The 22272-nt window shown below is 35.1% G+C and overlaps 1 protein-coding gene across 2 annotated transcripts in view; it reads left to right on the forward strand.

Annotated features, from left to right (window-relative positions):
* Dgk (diacyl glycerol kinase 1) overlaps nucleotides 1-22272 on the forward strand; it is an 86036-nt gene that overhangs the window by 26852 nt on the left and 36912 nt on the right. For both annotated transcript variants that reach the window (XM_025217511.2, XM_011633872.3), the window contains exons 2-3: nucleotides 13779-13907; nucleotides 16851-16939. In XM_025217511.2, coding sequence (XP_025073296.1) covers nucleotides 13844-13907; nucleotides 16851-16939 — 153 coding nt within the window. In that variant the 5' untranslated portion in view covers nucleotides 13779-13843. The remainder of the gene's footprint in view (nucleotides 1-13778; nucleotides 13908-16850; nucleotides 16940-22272) is intronic.

The following is a 22272-nucleotide window of genomic DNA, read 5'->3' on the forward strand; positions in this document are numbered from 1 at the left end:
CCATCGCCGATATTCGCCGAAGTAATATATTACCGTCATACTCGCGTTCATTGAGTAACGTCTTCGCGCTGAATAATTAATTTGCAATGAGGAAAGTGCGCATCGCATCACTTATCACAAAGGGGTGATCTTATAGGAGAGAGAGAGAGAGAGAGAGAAAGAGCTCTTAAGCCGAGCCGGGGAGAAAAGTACGGAAAAATCGCGGAGCAACCATCGAACGCGCTCATTTATCCCTGTGTCTCGACGCCCCGCGGGCTATGAGAAGAGGTGAGATTATTTTTTATCGACGATGACGACGGGGAAAAGACGCGTTTCGGAGAATCAAAATTCTTTAAATTTCCCCTCCCCTCGCTCCCACCCCCGTGCCGTCGTACGATCTTGTCACATGCCGAGATAACGGCTCAAACGTGTTCCGGACGGTTAGTACGTATTGATTCCTTCCTGTGGCACTTTCCACCCTTTCCCCACAACCACAGTCTATCCCCCCCCCCCCTCCGACACTCCGTCGACAGAAAAGCATTCTCCGCCCTCGGATCTCCTCCTTGGCACTGCTGCCACCGACGGCAGCTTTTCAACAGATCGCTTTTGATCTTGTGCGTCTCAACGCGATAAGAACTCCATGATTCTCTACGGCTAATCAGATCTTCCAGCATGAGGAAGTGAGGGGAGGGAAAAAAAGATTTCTTGAATCTCGTATACGTGAGACACGTGGAAGTGTCGGAATTAATTTTTATTTCGTTTAAAGCGCGCACAGATAATTCGCTGCCGCGATATAACGCCTGTACATTTGGCCTTTCCACCCTTCCCCCCCCCCCGTAATTACGCTCAAAGTATATTACAGAAAAGCGCCTATCTGACACAGTTGTAAGGAATATCGATCCAACTTTTAGCCCTTAAATGTATTTTAATGAGACATTAGTGTGTTAATAATGTAGAGCAAACATGGAACACTCATTGCGGTGGGATAGTATTGCTCTGGAAGAACAATACAATGTGGCATAGAACAAGCTAAAGTAAGCACCTTAGGCTAGCATAGATTAATGTAGGGTGGCTTGGAATAGCACAAGAAGGATATACATAACAGCTTAGAACACACATGCGCACACGTAATGTGCGAAATATGTATAGCATAACGTTAATCTAATTCTCAACGTTTCAAAAGCGTTCAGCGCGTTAAACGCAATTTGTCGATGGCACATCTTAAAAATTTATGTTGTTTTAAATTTTCGTTAATTATCGGGAATTGCATTAAAATTAGATTTAGGTCACTAACAATATATTTTAATTAATCGTCCACGTTTATTGTTTCGTACTTGCAAATATTATGGATAAATATTTTATAAACTTATCTATCTTAATTAAAACGTAATAAATTATTATTTCCCTTAAATTGTGCTCGCTTAAATTGTTATGAAAATAAATAATAATTACGTGCAATATAATGACACGCAACTTGTATTACACAGCGTCACGAAGCAGTAATCACGAAACGATACTTTACGTAACCCGTAGTTATTGACAATATCGCAATTTGCCTCGAAAACTATTAAGTTGAATGAACCATCTCGTTAAGAACTTCGAGCCTTCGAGTACTAAGTAGATTAATAGATACGATGAAAAGCAGTATTCCAAAATTATCAGGAGTCTCTCGTTTCGCGAAAAGGATAGTGATCATCGAGAGAGAAAACAAAGTAATTAAACAATTAATTTACTGGTTTGGACACATGGTTGTCTAGCTCGCTCGGATGTATTTTTCTTACTGACAAATGTATTTTATTAAAGATTATATATATATATAAATTATACATATCTGAGCTTAATGCAACAACGCGATTTCAGATAACTATATAATTAATTAAAGCGAGCAATAGAACATTTTCTTGCATCTCTCCTGATTGCGTCATGTTAATTAAAGAGAAACGCACATAAAACTTGCATGTATTCTTTATTCTCTATCATATCGAGCCGCATTTCGCATTTGACCTCGTATGTAAAGATATTAGATCCGGGAAGCGAAAGCTCAAATCATAAATTCCTGTGTTATTATCCTTAATCCCGTAAATTACTATCGTATTTAACCTGGAATAATTCACTAATAAAGTACAACGCAGGAACAAATATGGCATTTACAGGCATGTTAAGGTCCGTCCGAGCAATTCCTGTAACTACCCTTACACTTACATACAGTTATTCTGTATTAAAATTTTGTAGGATAATAGGTATGCCCCAATAATTAATATACAAGCTGCTATGGACTGCCCCACTTATAATTAGAGAAATTATTTTGCATACGATCGTACAAATTAAACTCAGACAGTGATTTAATAAACATTTATAACATAGCAAATATTTGCGAATTTATTCATGTAAGTTCGTGTAAGTCGATCGTAACAGTGCCACTCTCTTTTCTTCTCTCTTGCAAAAATTATTAAGTTATTAAAATATACCGGTGTCGTGTAACGAGACGGCAATAAATCTGCCTCTTGGTTTATTGCACTTTTCAGTTCATATACAGAATAAAAACCGTGCCGTACATTATTCCCTACGCCATACGGAGACGGAGGTCGGTTTAGTCCAGATTTTTATTTACGACGACCCAGAAATCGCGAAAATTCATTACATTTTTTTTTTTTTTTTTTTTTTTTTTTTTTTTTACAAAAATACACGCCGAATAAACTTCGCCATTCGTAATTCATCCCGCCCTCTCGACGACATCCGGCGCGGTGAGGCCAAGCCTCTGTTTTTAATTAAAGGCCCCCGTGGCGTCCCCCGACGCATCTTTCTCGGCAGTTTTCTCCCTCGCGCGCGTACGCTCGCCACGCGCGTCCGCCACGCAAGCCTTTTCTGTTTTTACAAGCATCGATCGTCCCGCATCGTCAGCGAGGCCGTAAATTCAAAAGCCGAGCGTTTGGCCGGAAACTGAATTTCTCAATTCCATCTAACTTCCCTAAATACCCGCGGGAATATTTATAGACCGATTGAAGACCTCTTCATTTCCGAAGCGCTTTTAAATTTATATTTCCCAGGAAATGAGAGCTACATTGTGTTACAAAGCTTTCCGCGAACTCTTTTTTTAATCGCGCCCACGATTCGTTCGGTTACGCGATATTCTTATCGATGGGGCAATCGAAAAGGGCGCTTAACGAGATAATTTACATAGAGCGAAAATCACAAAGCCGCTTTAACCGCCGTACAAATAACTTTGCCGTTCGTACATTTACTTACGCGTCCGCTTCGAATAAATTGTAACGATGCATAGGATTAAATACTCCCGTGTGTAAATACGTGTATATGTATAGACGACACATTCGATACGTGCGTTGCAATTTGATTTTCATATCGCTTTGATGTAACCAATCAGCTCTCAATGGGCATGATCTACGATATTAAATTCAAACGCGCAAAACGATATTAAATACGCTTCTCGTATCGCACTGTCAGGTGCAAAGTCTCAAATTTTTTATGAAGGGTGATATCGTGCGAATCCGGATGCATACATCGGCTTTGATATTTCCCGGAAATCTGATGTTTTTTTTTTATTTTTTTCTTTTTTTTTTTTTTTTTTATTGCCATGCTAACAGGAAACCTTTCACGGGAATCTGTGTTTCATTACGTTTTATCAGAATGTAAATATTATTATTTATGCTGAAAAAAAAGATCGTAAGATCATGTTACACGTTGCGTTATTATATTTCATTACAGCATGAAATATTTTATCGCATTAATATCTCATTTATTACAAGTGAAATGTAGAATCGTAAGATCATGTTACACGTTGCGTTATTATATTTCATTACAGCATGAAATATTTTATCGCATTAATATCTCATTTATTACAAGTGAAATGTAGACGGACGTAGAACGGTGTAAAAGACACGCGCCGGACTCTCTTTCGTAGCGGTTATCTCTCTGCGGCCGCAAATACGACACACTACGTGATGACGCAGCGCGATCGAGATGAAGAAAAAAAAAAAAGAAAGAACGGTTTTCGAGTTATCGCAAATAGTGGGATGTATCGAGTACTTGTTACCGCAACGGAACTGCATGTTCGTAACGTGTCCATTGGTACGTTATCAGATAACCGCACGGAATGGCATCGAATAAACACAAGTTTGCGTAGTTTAACATCGGCTACGTTTTGAATCACAACCAACAGATACATGTTCGATTACACACAACGCTGTTGCTATTTGCATCGTTCCCACGACGAGGATTGATTTATTAGCATATTTATGCAGCTACGAGCGCATTATAATACATATACACGCGCTTGTTGACGTGCGTTTAATCCTCCTGGCTGGATTTCACAGACTGATTTCTTAGATAATGCTAATCTAATCTCTTAATGATACCAGTTATCGTTAACTAGCGAGGTGGAACATTCTCACGAGGAAAAATGGCAAATTGACGTTTTCGAAAATGCATTACCGCGCGCGCCGCTCATTATCAGCGGGAGCACAATTACCGAATCGTCGAGATGCTTACAGAAATGGAGCCCGTAATTGTACAAGTGTTATTTGTATAATCGTTTGCGATTTTCCGTTCGTGCTCGGAAATGTGAAGTTGTCTGCGCATTTACAATTGAAATGAACATGAAAACAACGTGAAATCGTTCACGGATTGACCAATACCTTTTGACAAAGAACTGTCGCAGTGAAGAGAAGTGCCTTTGTAACATGATTAAACAACAATTAAAGCTACGTGGAAGTTACATTTATGTAAACCAGGTAAATATATATATATATATATATATATATATATATATATATATACAGAGCAATTCATCTTTCTTGAAAATAAGACATAATCCACGAGAAGGCTTGTATTGTACTTTCTTTAATGAGTATATCTTTACTGATTAATTATAGTGCAATTTGTGCTTGCTTAAGCTTTATCAATGTGTAAAATCAGACACGTGCAACTCTTTGATAATAACGCGCATATATTACGGCCATAACAGTACATTATTCGATATTCGAATATTCTATGCTAGTATTGAATGTATTGTAAATATATCTAACACTACTGAGAGAACATTTTTTATACATCTTTCTGTGTATCATTTTCATATAATTTTCAGGATATACTTAGAATAATGACAACTAATAGCGAATTTGGTCTAAAAGACATCCTTCAGATCTGTTTTATCTTCGATCTTCGATCTGTTTTAGGGACATAGTTGAAAAAAAAGATATATCAACCATGTTATCTCATTAATAATAACAATGATATTAAGAAATTATTGTTAGTGATTACATTCACAATGTCATTCTTGGTATGCGATATAATAATTTGTCATTTTTTGGTGTTTTATATATATATATACACAATCAATACGCAATACCACTAATTTTAAGCTTTTACATAAGCGCATTATTGTGACGCATTGAGTTAAGTGTATGTATGTAGTATATATAGGCGTGCCTCGAGGGATGCCCTAATTATCCTCCTAATCTAGTTAATTGCAATCAATGCGTAACTATTAAGCGCCATACGAAGATCATTAGCTTCTTCGAAAGACAAATATTTCAGAAGCTTATTATTTTATTAGAGAATTCCAAGATCTTTTTTTTTTATCTCGGGCTTTGCCGCTACTTCATCTCTCATAGATGTATCACATATGCTTTAATTCTTTTACGTAATACTATAATTCTATTATTTTTTAATAAGTTCAAATAAAAAGGATTACAAAACTGTGACTTACAACTTCAATGGTTAATATCAAAAATAGGCAATATTATTTTCACGTTTATCGCATACATTATTAGCTTACATTTTCTGACGATGTAATATCTCTTGCCAAGATTGTTGTTTGAAACTAGAACGTTTCTTCGCTGGAAATAATTATTAATAGCCAGGTGATTCCATGTTTTACCGTCAATCGATTATATGATCGCCCTTTTCTTTTATTTAACGAGTGCACACGAGCGTCTTTATGAAGATTATAAAGTTCTACACGATTTTAATTACGAGTACATAATGGTCACGGAATAGCGTGGAATTATTAACAACTATCAAAAGAGGGAGAGAAAGGATAGGATAGAGAAAGAAAAAAAGAGAGAATAAAGATAGGCTGGACTCTGTTGGACTTTATGTATCCTCCCGTTAAATCCTCCACGCTTTCAGAGCAATGCATATTCACTGTGGCATTATCGTAAATCAATTATCGTCCCAAGCGCGTCACCAGCGCGAACGAGCGACAGAGAATTTTTCACTTAGGCTATTGATCCGCCTCTTAAATTTTATTTTTTTCGTTGGCATCGACTATTCGCTATTCGCGAACGCTTTCTAATTAACAAAACGAAGAGAAGCGAAAATGAATGATATTTATACTTCAATCATGAAAAAATACTCACGTAAAGTAGATGCGCGAAGAGGGATATTTTTAAATTTTAATAAATAAAACAATTTAAAGATTAAAACATTTATAATATAAACGACTGCGCGTTAATTATTGAAGCTAATTAGTATTTCAGTCTTATATTCTTTATAAGTCTTTATAAGTTAATGTTAGTGTGTTTATATTTTATATAAATTATAATTAAGCGACTAAATAAATAGAACGCATGCGATTGAGTTGAATATATTGGCTATTTCAAGAAATACGCATTTGTCTCGTCATCGGAAATAAGTCCCTCTGAGAGAAAGTTTAGCGTATTTTCGCGTCGTATCATAATTTACATGACATATTATCCCATATTTCTCTCTCGAGCAGTCTCGTAGCGGCCTTACTCTTTGTCAATTGCAGAAATCTCCTATCTACAAAAGTATTCTGTAAGTAACGTCGCTTATTCGTGCTACGAACTAAAACTGTCCTTGTTCTTATTGAAATAATAAACCGACATAAATATACGGAATATAATGAAGGTTCCAAGCTCATTATTTTCGTTATATGTAATTACATTTGCAATTATAAATTCAAAGTAAACTGAATATAATGAAATTAAACATAGACAATAAATGTTTCTATATAATTTGAATTTCGAGAGTCTCAGGTAAGATTTGCTCGAGAATTCGTTAACACGGTTAACGCAAAATAAAAGTGCAGCGTAAATAGCGTAGCATACATTACTTTGAATTAAATGCCAATGAGTAATATAGGTTATACATCGTATACATGTATATTGCAACCGAGCAATTGATATATCGCGGATCGCGCCTGTCTTCCTGGACGACGATCCTATCACGACTGGCTGACGACGTGACGTATATTTCATTCGGTTGTTGAGACAGGATAATAAATTTACTTAACTACACCTTCCGTCGACGGTTTCATATCGGTCGTTGTAAATGTTGTAACGCGAGACATATCGCTTCGTACACGATTTTCCCGCAACGTTCGAGAAGAAGCGCAAGGCTTCTACGTCAGGTCGTAAAAATAGGATAAATTAAATCGCAAAATGCGACAACGCGAGAATGCTTTTAGTAATTACGACTGAGTTCTACCGAGTTCTCGCGGAATATTCATCCCATTTAGATGATGGATGATGCATTGGATCAGCGGGATAGTTCTTTTTATCTACAATTTGTCTTTAAACTTTTCTCGCGGATATTTTCCGATCGAGATAGAAGTTCGAGGGAAATAAGTTTTTAATCTGAAATTTTTCTGTTAGAGAAAATATAAATTTTTTTCGAACGCGTATTTTTTCCAAAACGCGGAGAGGGATAATTATATAACGATATATTCACGACAGAGGAGTGAAAATCCGTGTGAAAAAAACCTGTAAATTTCAGTTTTCCATCAGTTGCAATACGTTATTGCAATTGATGGAAGCAATTTGTCAACCGGAAGAAAAATTGTACATATGGGAAACTGTACAAACGGGCGTAACATTTTTTCCATTCGTAGAAAACAATATTTTCTCGTTAGAAGATTTTACAGTCGCTGCAGATGATTGAAAAGAGTTTTACAAATTTTTTTTTTTATACTTTCGTACACATTGTTACGAATCTTGCAAATAAGAGATTCACGTTAAAAAAAAAAAAAAAAACACATCCTTTCTGAAAGTGTATGCGAATGTTCTCGCAATAATTGGTATGCTTATGCGTACATGCCATTTATGTATACCGCATACATATCTTTTGAAAGTCGGATTTCCTTTACGAGCTCGTATACGTTTCCGAAACAGCGTGATGTTCCCTGTATTTCCATTTCGGCAAAAGTAGCCGTCGCGCGCGAAAAAGTTTCACGATCATGTCATCCGCGGCGCGGGGATTTATTCCGCGGGGGGAGGAGGGAGGGGGATTAAACGGCCACGCGAGACTGCATCCCGAACGAGTCCTTCGCTCGGATTCGTGTGCGAGACTAATTACACCGCCGCATCGATTGGGGGCATTTTGTTCGTACGCCGAGCACGCCGTGGCTGCGACCCGAAGGAGAAGCAGGAGCGGGCGGTAAATCAGGAAAGAAGCCAACGGAGCGATAAAATTGCTGCATTTCACGCCCGCGTGTCGCGCGCGAAGCCGCGCGTGTGCGCGCGGACGATCCGCGCGGATGCGTCCGCATCCGAATTCCGCGGCCTCGCGATGCATATACTCGCATTGTGTAATACGGATGAGATTATCGATGAATATTATCTTCGTGTGATGAAAAAGGAGGGGGGGGGGGAGATGGGACGGGGCGATCGAGCTATCCCTCGGTAGTGAAATATTACGTGGTGGATACATCGGGATTAGCGCAAACGTGCGTCACGACGTGCGTCCGCTGATTATGCTCGTTGTATCAATACGCCGTCAATTAATGGGTCTCTGATATGAAACGGCGAAGATAATCCGCCAATATTAATCTACCGAATTCTTTTAATTCGCCTCGTTTATCTGAACTCTTGCTTTATAAATCGTTGCCGCACCGGCGGCTCTCGCTAATTTGGCTCACATCCGGCTTGTGCCCAAATCCGTTATTCATCGGTACAACATTCAGCGAGTACTTGGGACAAGTAGATTAACTAACTTTTTTATGATATGAAACAATGAAATGTACGTGAACCGGCAAATGTTTTTATGATTTAATATTCAACGAATTAAGAATGTATGAAAAATTTTCCAGACAAGTACCGAGCGACAACGTCGCTATTAAATATCTGAAATGACTGAGCATTATGCAACAAGCTGTGTTTATCTTTTTATTTTTCATGATATTGTACAATATTAAAAAGGAGCATTAATATTGCGCGTAGAGAATTTTCACATTCTGGAACTATAATGCCGAATACTTCGAATAATAACAATAATTGTATTATGTAAATGAATTCACCGAAACACGGATGCGCTACATATTCTATATTCTCATTATATAGAGTGTTCAGCCATCATATAAAACTCTAATGGTATTTTAGATATTAATTAAAATAACATATTTTAGATATTAATTAAAATGAAAAATTGTAATACGAGAAGATAATTCGTGCCGTTAATAAATAATAAAATTATTTAATTGGTATTACAGAGAATTTGTGCACTCGGCATAGGTGACTATATGCGAATCAATCTGTCGTTATTATTGCTTTTTCTAGTTTAAATTATTTATTCCTCGGATAAACTACGAAAGAAATATAAAATTGGCGCATTGTAGTAATAAATAATATTAATAACAATCACTCTGTTTTTATTAAATAAATCATATGTTATGTGACTGTGAAATATTTACGATCATTCTTTTATTCATGTTGCTAAAATATGAATATTCAAAAAAATTTCTGAATATTATTTTCTTGCGCTCATTTATATAATATTTAATCCTGGAGAGGTCAAGCGCAAATTCTTTTTATTTTATTAGAAATATTTTTGGGAAAAATCAGTTTTTTACCGATTAGTTTATTTTTATTTTATAATATTTATTTTATATTTATATTTTATAATATATTTATTTTAATATATAAAAAAATACTTTAACATTTTGTCTCAATCTTCTCGTCCATAAAATATATTAAATAAAAATTTTTTTAAAGAGTTTTCTCTAAAAAATTATTGTTTTTCACATTTTATTAAATATATTCTAATTCTAAATTTCTCAGCTTTTTTTTGTTTAAGCGCAAATTTAAATTATTTCAAAATTTTAAACGATAGTACTTTGTAATTACTCTTCTGGTGCGCAATAAAACCAAACATGTTAATGAACAAAATCGGTCAATTGCACATTAATAATAATAATATACATTATATAATATGCTTTGCATGTATAAACGTATACGTACGTCTCGTATAAACGTATACGTACGTCTCGTATAAACAATAGATCAACGGACGATAATATGCATATTTCAGAGAATTAAATATTTGTATTAATCTGTCCAATCTCATTCATTTCAAGGTAATAAATCTGTGCAATGTTATTTTTATCTAACACAATATAATATTTACAGATCCATTACCTCGAATTAAAATAAAATGTAATTTAGCACTCGCCAACGCAGAGTACGCAACAGCAGAGTTATAACTATATGTTGATTTATAAAATATAAATACAAAAACCAAATTGTAGCAATGCCCATAAAATAATTGATATCTCAAAAAATAATTGCGCGCGTGTTGAATTTTCTGTGTTTATGAATTATAATTATTTATATCAAATGTCTATTTAAGAAACAAATAAAAGATTCAACAATTATAATTTTAAAATAATTTCCGAAAGATATCTTAAGCATAAATTTTTATAAAATTTCACAAGTTATTTTCTCTAATTCTTATTTAAATCTCATCAAATCTTATCTAGATAAAAATAAACGAGTAATTCCGATAAATGATAAAAGTATGATTAACTAAGATGATTAATTAAACATCATAAATCAAATAATAATTTGATTAAATAAATTACCTCTGTCGCTCGATGCCTCTCTTAGATTTTCTCCTCTTCTCAGGTCTGTTCCCTTAGGATATTAATACAACACTCACTCGCATAAATGCGATTAATTATGATAGCTCGCGCAACAATCTGTCGAATACGCGCGATATTTCGTTTGACACTCCCGGAGTTAATTATCCGCGATGGAAAAAATATGATCGCACAAAGCGATGTGCTCCGCGTGTGAAACGCGCGACATCTCGCAAATTTTAAACGTAACAGTCGAGTCCTGAGCGATAGAGAGGTTTTAATTGAATCAGCGAGTACGTGCCAAATTTAAACGTTACGTGATTGACAAATATCAAACCACGAAATTGATAGATCGCTATTTAGCAATTGATCGCATTTCCGCGTTGATCCAATGTTTTCTCTAGACCTTTAGAGGAGAGCCGGAAAGATAAATTTTACCTCCACAAACGCCGTCGAATTACGAAGCTAATTACATTCGAGAAGTAATTATAGTGCCTCAGATAAGTTTTATAAGTAAGTTAACTCCCATTTCCCGTCACGTCGATTTCCCACCTTCAACGAGTGAATCGCGTCGGATTCTCTCGTTTCGACAAACAGACACGTGTGTCGCTTCGAGTATCCGCTTATCCGTCGCTTGTTACAAGAGCTAACTATTCACGTAATTCGGTAATTACTAATTGTACGTGGCATTATATCGTCGTGTGTCTCCAAACACTCGTCGCGATCCTGCCATGGAGTAATGCGACGGAGCTGATCGCGACGCTACCCGTGCGCCCGATCTCACACGATCGAAAAATCAAAATGCTTCAATTTAAAAATTGATTTAATTTAAAAATTATACAGAATATTATTAGAATATTACAAATTTAAAAATTAGATAAGTAGAATATTTAAAGTGAAATTAATATCACACTAAAATTGCAAAATAACGTGTAATTACATTAAAAGAAAAAAGATCAAAAAAAAAAAGCACGAAAAGCACTATAAAAGTTTTAGATAAAATTAGTAAGCGATATATTGAAATAAAAACGCATAAGAAAGAAGTTGACAATACATTAACATTAAACGTTTCGGGCTACACTGATCCTTCTTCAATAATTAATTCAAAACAGTGTGGTAGATAAATAAATAAAATAAAAAATATGAAATATAAAAAATTTTTTTAAATATATGCGTGGTATGAAAGGATCTAGAATGTATTGCTTATTATTATTGATTATTAATTTTATCTGAAACTTTTATAATCTTCGTACTCGTTTCTTTTTTTGGCCTTTTTTCTTTTAATATTATACAATATATCTACACGAGCTTGACATATCAATTATATTTATAATGTATAATTTTTAAGAAAAAAAAAGTAAAAGAGTTAGAGTTTTATATATCTTATGATAGATGCATTGAATGCACACGTTAATTTTTAAAATGCTTCGATCTACATTAATATTATATAGTTAGGGCAAACCTATTTTTTTTACGCTCTTATAAAAGATTAATTCCATTCACCATGTAATTTCCCTGTACATAAGCAAAAGCTGGTGAAAGTCTATTTCGTGCGTAAGTGGTTAACTATTCCTGAAATTGATAGCATACAACTTGATCAGGAATGCCAATCTCATTTTCAGAATACAAAGTTATCAAGTCATGGAACATGAATCATTAAATTGCATTTTCTAATAGAATATTAATATTACGATCAGAAATTAAAAGTTAACGCTCAATGTCATCTTTTTATTACATTACAATAATTTTTTTTTATTATTACAAGATTTTTATATATTAATATCGTTGATACAATATCGTTGATAAGAATAAGAATATATTTCTTCCTTCTCGTCATCTATCTCCGCAAGTGCGATCGATCGTACCTTTAACATCGCTCGAGATAACGATTAATATCCGATCGAACAATTCTTTCAAAACTTGTATTGATTACATATAAAAAAAAAAAAAAAAAAAAGACAGAAATGTGGTTTAACGCATAGTATCGATTTCGGTCAAAGTCGGTTATTACGGATTTCATTTCGACAAAAATTTAATCTTTTGTAGTTGTTTGTTCGACACGAAATTTCGAAAAAAAGGTCCGATTTACGTGTCCGCTGGACGCGCGAATATCGTGCTGGCTTTTTTTCTTTGCGGATAAATCTTTTGCGTGCTCAGCTAAAGACAGTACAGTGAAATGGGAGATACCGGCTATTCAAAGCGGCGAGTGAACGAGTTTCATCGGACGTTACGGATTTCGCTGACAGAGCATGTGTCCAGCCGCCGCCACGTGTTTGTGGGAAAAACACGCGCTCGATCGCTTCGGATTCCTCTCTTGCATAGGCGCGTTTACACCGAGAGAAAGGCGGCCACAGCGACCATAAATCTGTAATTTTAGCACGAATAACTGATACACGACGAACGTGTGGTGCGAGATCGTAGCGGACTATATTAATATAAACCACTAGTAAATCAACAGCAAACTCGCTTACATGTTGACTTAACGGATTAATTTACCTCATTAATCACAACGAGTCTTGACATGACATTCGATTATTTTGTTAATTAATTTACCTTATTTGCGTCAACGTATTATTTTTATATTGATTTCGTTAAATGTGTCGCGTTCTCTGCATTCTAAATTACGTAATTCAACGGACTATAAATAAATATTTTTAAATCATTATTTTTAATAAGTTTCTCCTGCTCAAAAAATTTCTGATAGTTTTAAAGAAGGTAAAAAATTTCAAATAAAATTGATTTGATGTTGTAACGACACAATTGATTGCAATATAATTTGTTCTTTTAACCAATTAATTGAAATTTATCGAATACTATATTTTTTTCATGATAAGAGTAATAGTCGCCAATTATTTAAAATACAGAATAGAAATATTTCGTTATTCCATCTGAAAATCCTGTTGAATTACGAAGCTACATGACGGGAGCCAATTGCATTTTATAAATAGCGATGTCTTTTGATTTGCAGGTGACGAATTTCAGTATCCAATATCTGGCCGCTCGTCCTGAGGGACACATAGACCAGAAGTAAGGATGGCCTTTCACTGGGATAAACTCTCGCCAGCGGAATTTCAACAACTTCAGGACTTGGCAGCTTGTAAGTAACAAAAGGAGAAAACAGAGGAGGAAGTGCTGAAACGTGTAAAATAATGCGGATAAATCGCAACGGAGAGCTCGGCGATCTCCTCCTTCCCTTTTGAAATTTTTTTACAGATCATAAATTCCAAAGTCTGCGTTGCTGATGAAGTTTAACAAACTTTGACTTAGCGTCGGCAAAATTTAGCACGAGCAACTTTATATACATCTGGCTTAATATGCGCGTTAGAAGGCTGTTATTAATTTGCGGACACTTGAGGAAGATTAGTCTCTTAACTAATTATCGGTAAACGAGTTTATTAATAACAGATCTCAAATTGTTTCGATATTCTACATAATGTAAATTTGCCAGGATAATTTTTTACAAAAGAAAGAAAAGAATGATGTCCGTCGCAATTTTATCTTCATTTACTTCGACGTCAACACCAATGCGTTACTTTTACCCTTTTCTCATTTTCAAAATGTAATTTTGGGTCTAATTAGCCGAGCAGTGTCGCGCGAATGAATCAAATTGCGCGGCGTAATTTTGTTTGTTCCGGATTCGAATCGTATGCGCGGTAATTTTATAGACCTGTCGCGAATTCACCTCAATTGAATACAGATGAATGTTTCGTGATGCCTGTTGCGTTCTTTAAAAGTTCCGTTGCGGAAGTAAGTGAATGGAAGTAAGTGAAGTGTTATGGCGCGCTATCGGGTGACTACCGTCGCACAAATTGGATTACAGTCGCGGAAAATTAAGTTATTTGAACAACGAAAGACATATAATGACATTGTCCATTATTGTACGTGCGGTACATATAAGAAAATATGAAAATGTATAAAAAGGTCTGACCGGGATATTTTGCGTTTCGAGATGCTCTCGGTAGGGTGAAATGTTTTTTTTTTCTCAAAGCAATCTTATACGGAATCTTTCCACCTTTAATTTACAAATTACATGGGATTCGTTTGCTATAGTGAATATTCTGGAATAATATGTATGAATGCGAAGGGCATTATCTTTAATTACAGATAGCACTTAACTCAATTAAATATTACTGAAATGAAGTGGTAATTGGTTCTGTTCTATTATGCGGAATAAAAGTCAACAATAGAAAGTTTGTTGAATGAAAGTCATTAAAAATACATCAAGATGGATGTAAAATGTAAATACTATCGTGTGTGGACGGAAAAATATCAAATATCGAATCGGCATTATATAAATGTTGTATCTTTCCGTCGTAAAACCTCGTATATATTGACTAGAATAAATAACTTACAGGTAATTTACATATAATTTTCGCATTGACTTTAATAAAAAATGTTTGGATTAGTGGTTTGTAATAATTTTCCGGAAGCTTCGTAGATATATTTTCGCGCGGGTAAAAACGATTTGGCGCGATTTCGAGAAACTCTTCGTAATGAAGAATTAAAATTAAAGCACGAGAGCAAAGCCGCCCTATTACATAATCTCGCTGATATAATAGATTCGAAAATACATGAAATACATGTCGTTCCATTGTGTATTTGCGTGCGATTTACTCCGGTCGCTGGTGAACGCGCCGCGAATTTTCCGCGTATATAAACCTCCTCAAGCCTCCTCGCCATCGCGCGCTTGACGACATACAGGTGTTCCACCATCCAGTATTTTACGTCTGGCTGACAGAGATGTGAGGCTGTAGCAACGCCCGGCATATCCCTCGGGAAGAAGCAACATGCGCGGGGAAGCATTAATTCATCGTACAAACGTTGTCGCACTTTCTCGCGTAAGTGGAACGAATTGCTATCGTTCGTCAACAAATTTATACCGGCATTACCATAACGCGGCTATCATCCCGGGTGATCTTTTACTCGAAATAGGGCAACGTCTTATAGAACGCCAAGCGTAGACTCACAGTAGAAAAATTGTGGGATGAACGAGAGATCACAAAAGTAATACTATTATAATATCTCTTGGAGGATAGGAATCTTAGGAATAAAGATTTTTTTTCCCCATTTCTCTGGAAATTAAAAAAAATAACGCAAAAATATTATAAATCACGACTACGCGAATCAAAGATTCAACAAAATCAACATTAAATTTATTTATCATTATTGGCTGTGCGTTCTCTCTCTTCTTTGAAGAAACTTTTGCAGATATCCGAATAAATTCAATGCGATGACTGTACCGTACCTTTCGAGTGAAAAATCACAAAATTAATATCTACAAGCAATTTATTTATTTATTTGTGCAAACGTTCTCCTGATATAAAACAATCGTTCAATAATCGTCAGCGGTTACGCGAGGCAGGCCGATATCGAGACGGAAACATGAATTTCAGCTGGGTGCGTTAATCATCTGACCGTCCGAATACGATCCATCGTGGTCGTCAATCGATTCGAAAATAGTAGTCGCCCAAAAATATCCCAGTCTGTTAAGTGCATTATGACGTCGGTACGGGTAGATTAGGCCAATGGCCTCCTATTATTAGTCAATTTATCGCCGTTGTTTCTTCTGTAAACAGTTGAATTCAAGATGGTTGGATCAATCATCCTCCCTCTTTTCCGTCTAATCTATTAGAAACAATGACAAACTTGTTCGTGCACACATTCGTCGACACTGTCGAATCGTATAATACGAGAGAAAAGAACTTCCTGCGAAATATTGCGATTTATTTCAGTAATTATTAGCTATATTTTTTATTCGCCAGAATATTAAGTTTATTAAATTATTTCCAATTCTCAAGATAGAGAGAGACAAAGAGTACGTTAAATATTTGTAAAATTTTTGTTTTTTCACATGTCGTCAAAAATCTCTTTATCCAAAGTTTCGCTTTCAATGTGCTTAACATTATTAAGCAACACTTTTAATTAAGAGATATATTATTTAGATCTTTGAATGTTTGATGATTATTACTTCCTTTTAATATGTCGATATAACTCAATAGCGTATAATGCAATGAATTATCAAGTGTTAATTGTTTTGCAGATTCTACGCGGAAACTCCAGGATGTTCTTGCTGAATTTTGTGGGAGCAACACGACGCCGAGTGGCGTGCCGAAATATCATCCGGACGGAGTGAGTCATAAAAATTGGGTCATATTTTAGCCGATAGCGTACGCATTTAAAATTTAAGAGAATATTCGCCTTCTAAAAAAAAATGTTTTAGAGATAAGATAAAAATAGATGGAAGATGTATCTGCAATATGCATCATGAGAATTGAGAATAATTTAAGCGCTGTTGTCGTAATTATCTGACGCTGCCGTGATATTCTACCGAGTAAACATTATTTTTTGTAAAGTATACGTTTGATAGAAATTTCCGCAAATTTTCTCTGTAAATCGATAGATGTGAAGGATTCCGCCGAGCGCGAACGCGATTTCGTTGCCGTCTCTCGTCTCAGGTGCACTTCAGCCTTTCTATAAAATGAAATTGAACGATCGGTGTGCACGGGAGTGCACTTGAACGACAAATATCTACTTAACTTGTACGCAAGCTGTTTAAATAAGTTTTAGGATACGTGATATTTTGCAGAAAACCGCGACAAATAGCAATTTACGAAAATAATTCATATTTTTAGTTACATTGAGAAATAGTAGTTTTGAATGATTTTATAAAAAATTAATCGATCTCGTCGCATTTATTCCGTCGATAATGTTTCTTTTCCAGTACTGTCATATTGAAGAGAGGAGAAAAAAAAATCTATCTTCCGAGCGAGGCAACCTTTTATCGTTTTGTTTTGTATTGTCAACTAAGGTACTGTCAGATCATATAAACGTGCGATTTATATTTTGAGTGAAAGGTATATCAAGACGACATAACTCGATGGTATAATACCATTCGCAGACAGCGAGAGAGCGTTTGTTCCATAAAATCGTAATCTATTCCCGCTAGAATAACATTCAGAACACGTACGATGCTCACGGACAGGTGGAAGTTATTGCGTGCTTGCGTAATACAACGAGGACGGACGTGTAAGAGAGTTCCGTTCGACGACGCATTAATGATCGACTCGAATTCCTGTTGGTAGTAACGTGCCAACTTATTTCTCGTACGAAAAGAGGTTTCACGTTGTTTAAATAACACGTACGCATTGCATATTAGTTTAAAATACATTTTATAAGGAGGAGGAGAATTTGTGTCGAATCGCTTTCTTTAGATTTCTCCCGTTCATTTCATATCAATGCAAATCAACTCTCGGGCTAATTTGTTTCCTTACTTTTTCTTAATTCCTATAATTAAAGAGGATAAGAAGCCATTTAAATTGAGACCAAAGTTAAGTCACATCGGTGAAGAGAGACATTCGTAAATATATTTTAACAACATGGAAAGTATAGCGCGATGATTCCTCGGACTTTGCAATTTCGCGGATTTTTGAAATTTTTTTTTTTTTTTTAATGACTGCAGTTTATAATATGATTGTACGTAAATTCGTCTAGAGGATCACGGCGAACTAAATTCGTTCCTCCAACTTTGGCATCTCCTGATGCCATTTCCTGATAGTCGTTTTACTTTTAGCGTCAGCGTACGATGTCGGAACAATGTATATCAGAGTTACATACATTCGTAAACATGCGGGAGCACATTTAGTCCTCGGGAGGAATATTAACTCCGAAACTAAAACAGATTGCTGAAGTTGCGATCTTTTTTTTGTACCAAGTACTCGACGATATCATGTTTACCGTTCGTCGCAGTTTATCGTGTTACACGCGTTGCATCATCGCGTTGATGCATCGATCTCCCTTGCGGCTGAGGGCATAACTTTTTGCAAAAATTTTGCACCAAGTTTTACGAACCGTTGTTATAGATAAGATATTGCAGACATAACTGCCGATATGTTAATAAAATGTACAAGTTTTAAAAGTTATGATATAACCTTATCCTTTATTTTTATGTATCTATTAATGTACAGAATTAGCAGTGTTTAGTTAGCATCTTCTTTAGTTAACAGAACAATTATTGCGTTACAAGTGACAAAATACACCGGTTTGAACGTTTATTTCCGTCTAAATTCCTGAATCCTTATAAAACCGTTCAGTCTAAGTTACAACAAGAAGCCCGATTCACGATCCAACGGTAGTAATTCCGTGGCGCGTTTCAAAGTTAGGGTTCCTTTGAGGAGCGATCTAAATTACTTTCTTCCATGTCGCCCCGGCGTCTTTCCGCAAATTCCGACCGCGCGACACTTTCCGACGGCGAGTAAATTTACTGCCCCGCCATCGACGGCAGTATAATCCACCGTTCCTCGCATGATATTCTCATATGAGCGACTGGCTGGAATTTCACGAGGCATTAGTCTTCGTATAATTATTTTAGGATGACAATGAGGCTTGGATTTCTCTCCGTAGGGCCGCAAATAAATGGCGATGGTTAAAGTATTTGAGTATTTTTACGCCAGATACTTGCCTGAAGTTTCACGTTTCCCAAAATAAAGAAGATGATTTATGTGGTTCATATGTATACATCGCGATAATGCCTCAAAAGCTTTCTGTCGTACTATAATATAACGTGGTACATGTAGAGATTCGCAAGACACAACGGAACTTGTTTGTTGGAGAGCACAGAAATTGCATTATTCTCACTAAGAGTGCCACAACGCTTACTCATACTGTATACATAATAACAGTTAAAATCCATTAACGTCAAGCTACTGTCACAGAGAAAGATTCCGTAAACTTTATTCAGTCTGTAATGCTATTCGTTCAAAGAGAGAAAGAGAGAAAGAGAGAGAGAGAGAGAGAGAGAGAGAGAGGGAGGGAGGGAGGGAGGGAGGGAGTCGAGCGCATATTATTCGATTTATTATAAATGCATATGTGAGTATGTGAGTGAGAACCTGGTAAAGGGAAAAAAAAAATAAAAAGATAAAATTATATAAAAACATTTTAAATGATTAAAATATGAACCTGTAATAATATTATTCCGTTATTTAACGAAATATGTTAATTATTTTATTTTATATCGTTGCATATATTTATACATATATTATGTATATTATGTGTGATATTATGTACATCACGTATATTTTTAAAATACTTTATCGTAAAACAAATTTAATCTCAAGCTTAATTTTACAAACTTTTACAAATCTGAAGAGTGAATTGCATTGTGAATCTAATATATTATTTTCGTCGCCGCGATATCAACAACATGAGATATTCCATTTCGTTGACAAAGCCATACCGAAATCGGACCAATCGAATCGGTACTGCGTCAACATTTACAATCGGAATCCTTTGTGCGAAAGGACGCAAAGGACTTGGTAATCCCCGCGGGATGTGACAATCGATCTCGAATGTTAAGAGGCTACGTCGGTTATGAGATCAAGAGGTTTCAGAAATTCCCCCGCAGATGCGGTCTTTTGCCGTGAAGCGTAACCGGTGTCGAGAACTCATAATTGGAGATTCTACCAAGGGACGGGCGTGCGTCAACGGCCGGTAAGAGGGAGAGGAAGAGGGGGGGGAGAGAGAGAGAGAGAGAGAGAGGGTGGGGGGAAGGGTCACATTCAACCGCAAGTGCATCACATGAAACGCGTGCCGCAGCACTCGACTCCCTCGATTATAGTTAGCCGAATGTGCGATTTGCTCGGATGAGATATATCTCTATCTGTAATTTAATCGGATTTGTTTGAAAATCGTAAGTCGTCTTGTTCTACAATTACGTAATTGATAGCCGTGTTATTCGTCTATTTATCTTGCATTAAATACGAGTTCTTTCTTGTGATATTTGGAAGGAGGATATTTCTAAAAATTCTAATTTAGACATTCAAAAAGAGTATATGTAAGAAAAAGTATTCCGCAAATGTGTAAAATTAATGAAAAAAATTTGACGTTTTAATTATTTTTATAAAATCGTACGTATTTTTCAAGACAAAGTTTTGTTTATTTATTCCAGCATTATCACCGCAAATAATACGCGATCATCGAAATAATAATATTGAAGTTCTATAATTGTGAGTTTAATTGTATAAATACGTATATTAATGATAAAAATATTCCCGCCCGATAATAATCAACAAAATGCTATATATACAAAAGCGGAGACAAATAGTGCGGCATTAAATCAATAAAATTGCGATGGGTGAAGGGAGTATTGCTTGTGTTCGCTCGTTAGTGCAGGAAATACTGTCGAGATCTCGTAATTGAATGGCCAAAAGAGAGTTCAGGTTTTGCAACGGTCTGAACGATATTCATATTCCTAATTCTCTATATTAACTGCAATTCTCTATATTAAAGTTTTTGGAAACGTTCAATATTGCGGAACTTATTATCTAGAAATATAATTTAAATAATTAGTAACAATTATTCTCATCGAAAGCAATTTACGAAGCTTTAACTTCAGAAATTTTTCAATTCCATAAATAGCTTGGAATTATTCTTCATCGTTTAAATTTCACAATTATGTTTGACAAATTTCATATATATAATATTTTATTTAGAACTCGATTAAATGTATGATAACAATAATCTTAATAAATCATCCTCGTCAAAGGAATATTTTACAAGACTGATAAGGATCTCGATAAATTCAAAGATTGAATCAAATCGATTATGAGACTGTATAACGTCAGAAAGAAGTCCAAAAAGTAAAATTAGCGTTCTGTTCGCTATCGAAAACAGAATTCTTGAAAAGAGAGAAAATAATTTAACAGGTTAGATCATAAAAAATCAATGAGAGAGAGAAAGAATTTACATTTATCTAAAGTAAAAACTTTCGAAGACTATAGAACTGAATTTGTTGAACAAAGAATTGTGCTACTTGTTTATCATTCTTATTTAGATTTATTTAAAAGTTTATTTAAAAGTTTAGATGAATGTAATAGTGAAAAATAGTATATGATTTCTAGAATTAAAAAAATATATTGTTTTTTTTTTCATAAATATAAAAACAGTATGTACGAAAGGTTTCTTAATATTATCGAAAGCATTAAACAATATCGGATGAAACGAGTGAAATTATACATTTTATATATATATATATATAGAGTTATAAATATAAAATAAAATCGACATTACACATTTTCATATATTAAATACACAAAGGCGCATTGCGCGCGCGTTATTTGTTTTTTAACATCATATATTTTTCAATTAAATATAAAATTCAGATAAATTTTATCAATTTGTATTGCGACTATGTACATATTCACTTCGTGTTACGAGTAGCTGTCGTATGTTAGAAATAAATTATTTGCACATCTTCAATATTTAATTGGTCATAAAATATTATTTCAAAAAAATATAAAATAAAATATTTTTATACAACTTGCAATTCGCGATGGATAAGATACGTACGATGTACATGACAAACTATCAAAATGTTATCTCTATGATGATAGCTACACGTTCACGAAGTAACCGTAACGAGGTAACCAATCAGCATTGCGGAAAAACGACAACAATCAACTTCAATA

Source organism: Pogonomyrmex barbatus, unplaced genomic scaffold, assembly GCF_055798465.1.
Source record: "Pogonomyrmex barbatus isolate J1 unplaced genomic scaffold, ASM5579846v1 scaffold3, whole genome shotgun sequence".
Classification (NCBI taxonomy): Eukaryota; Metazoa; Arthropoda; class Insecta; order Hymenoptera; family Formicidae; genus Pogonomyrmex; species Pogonomyrmex barbatus.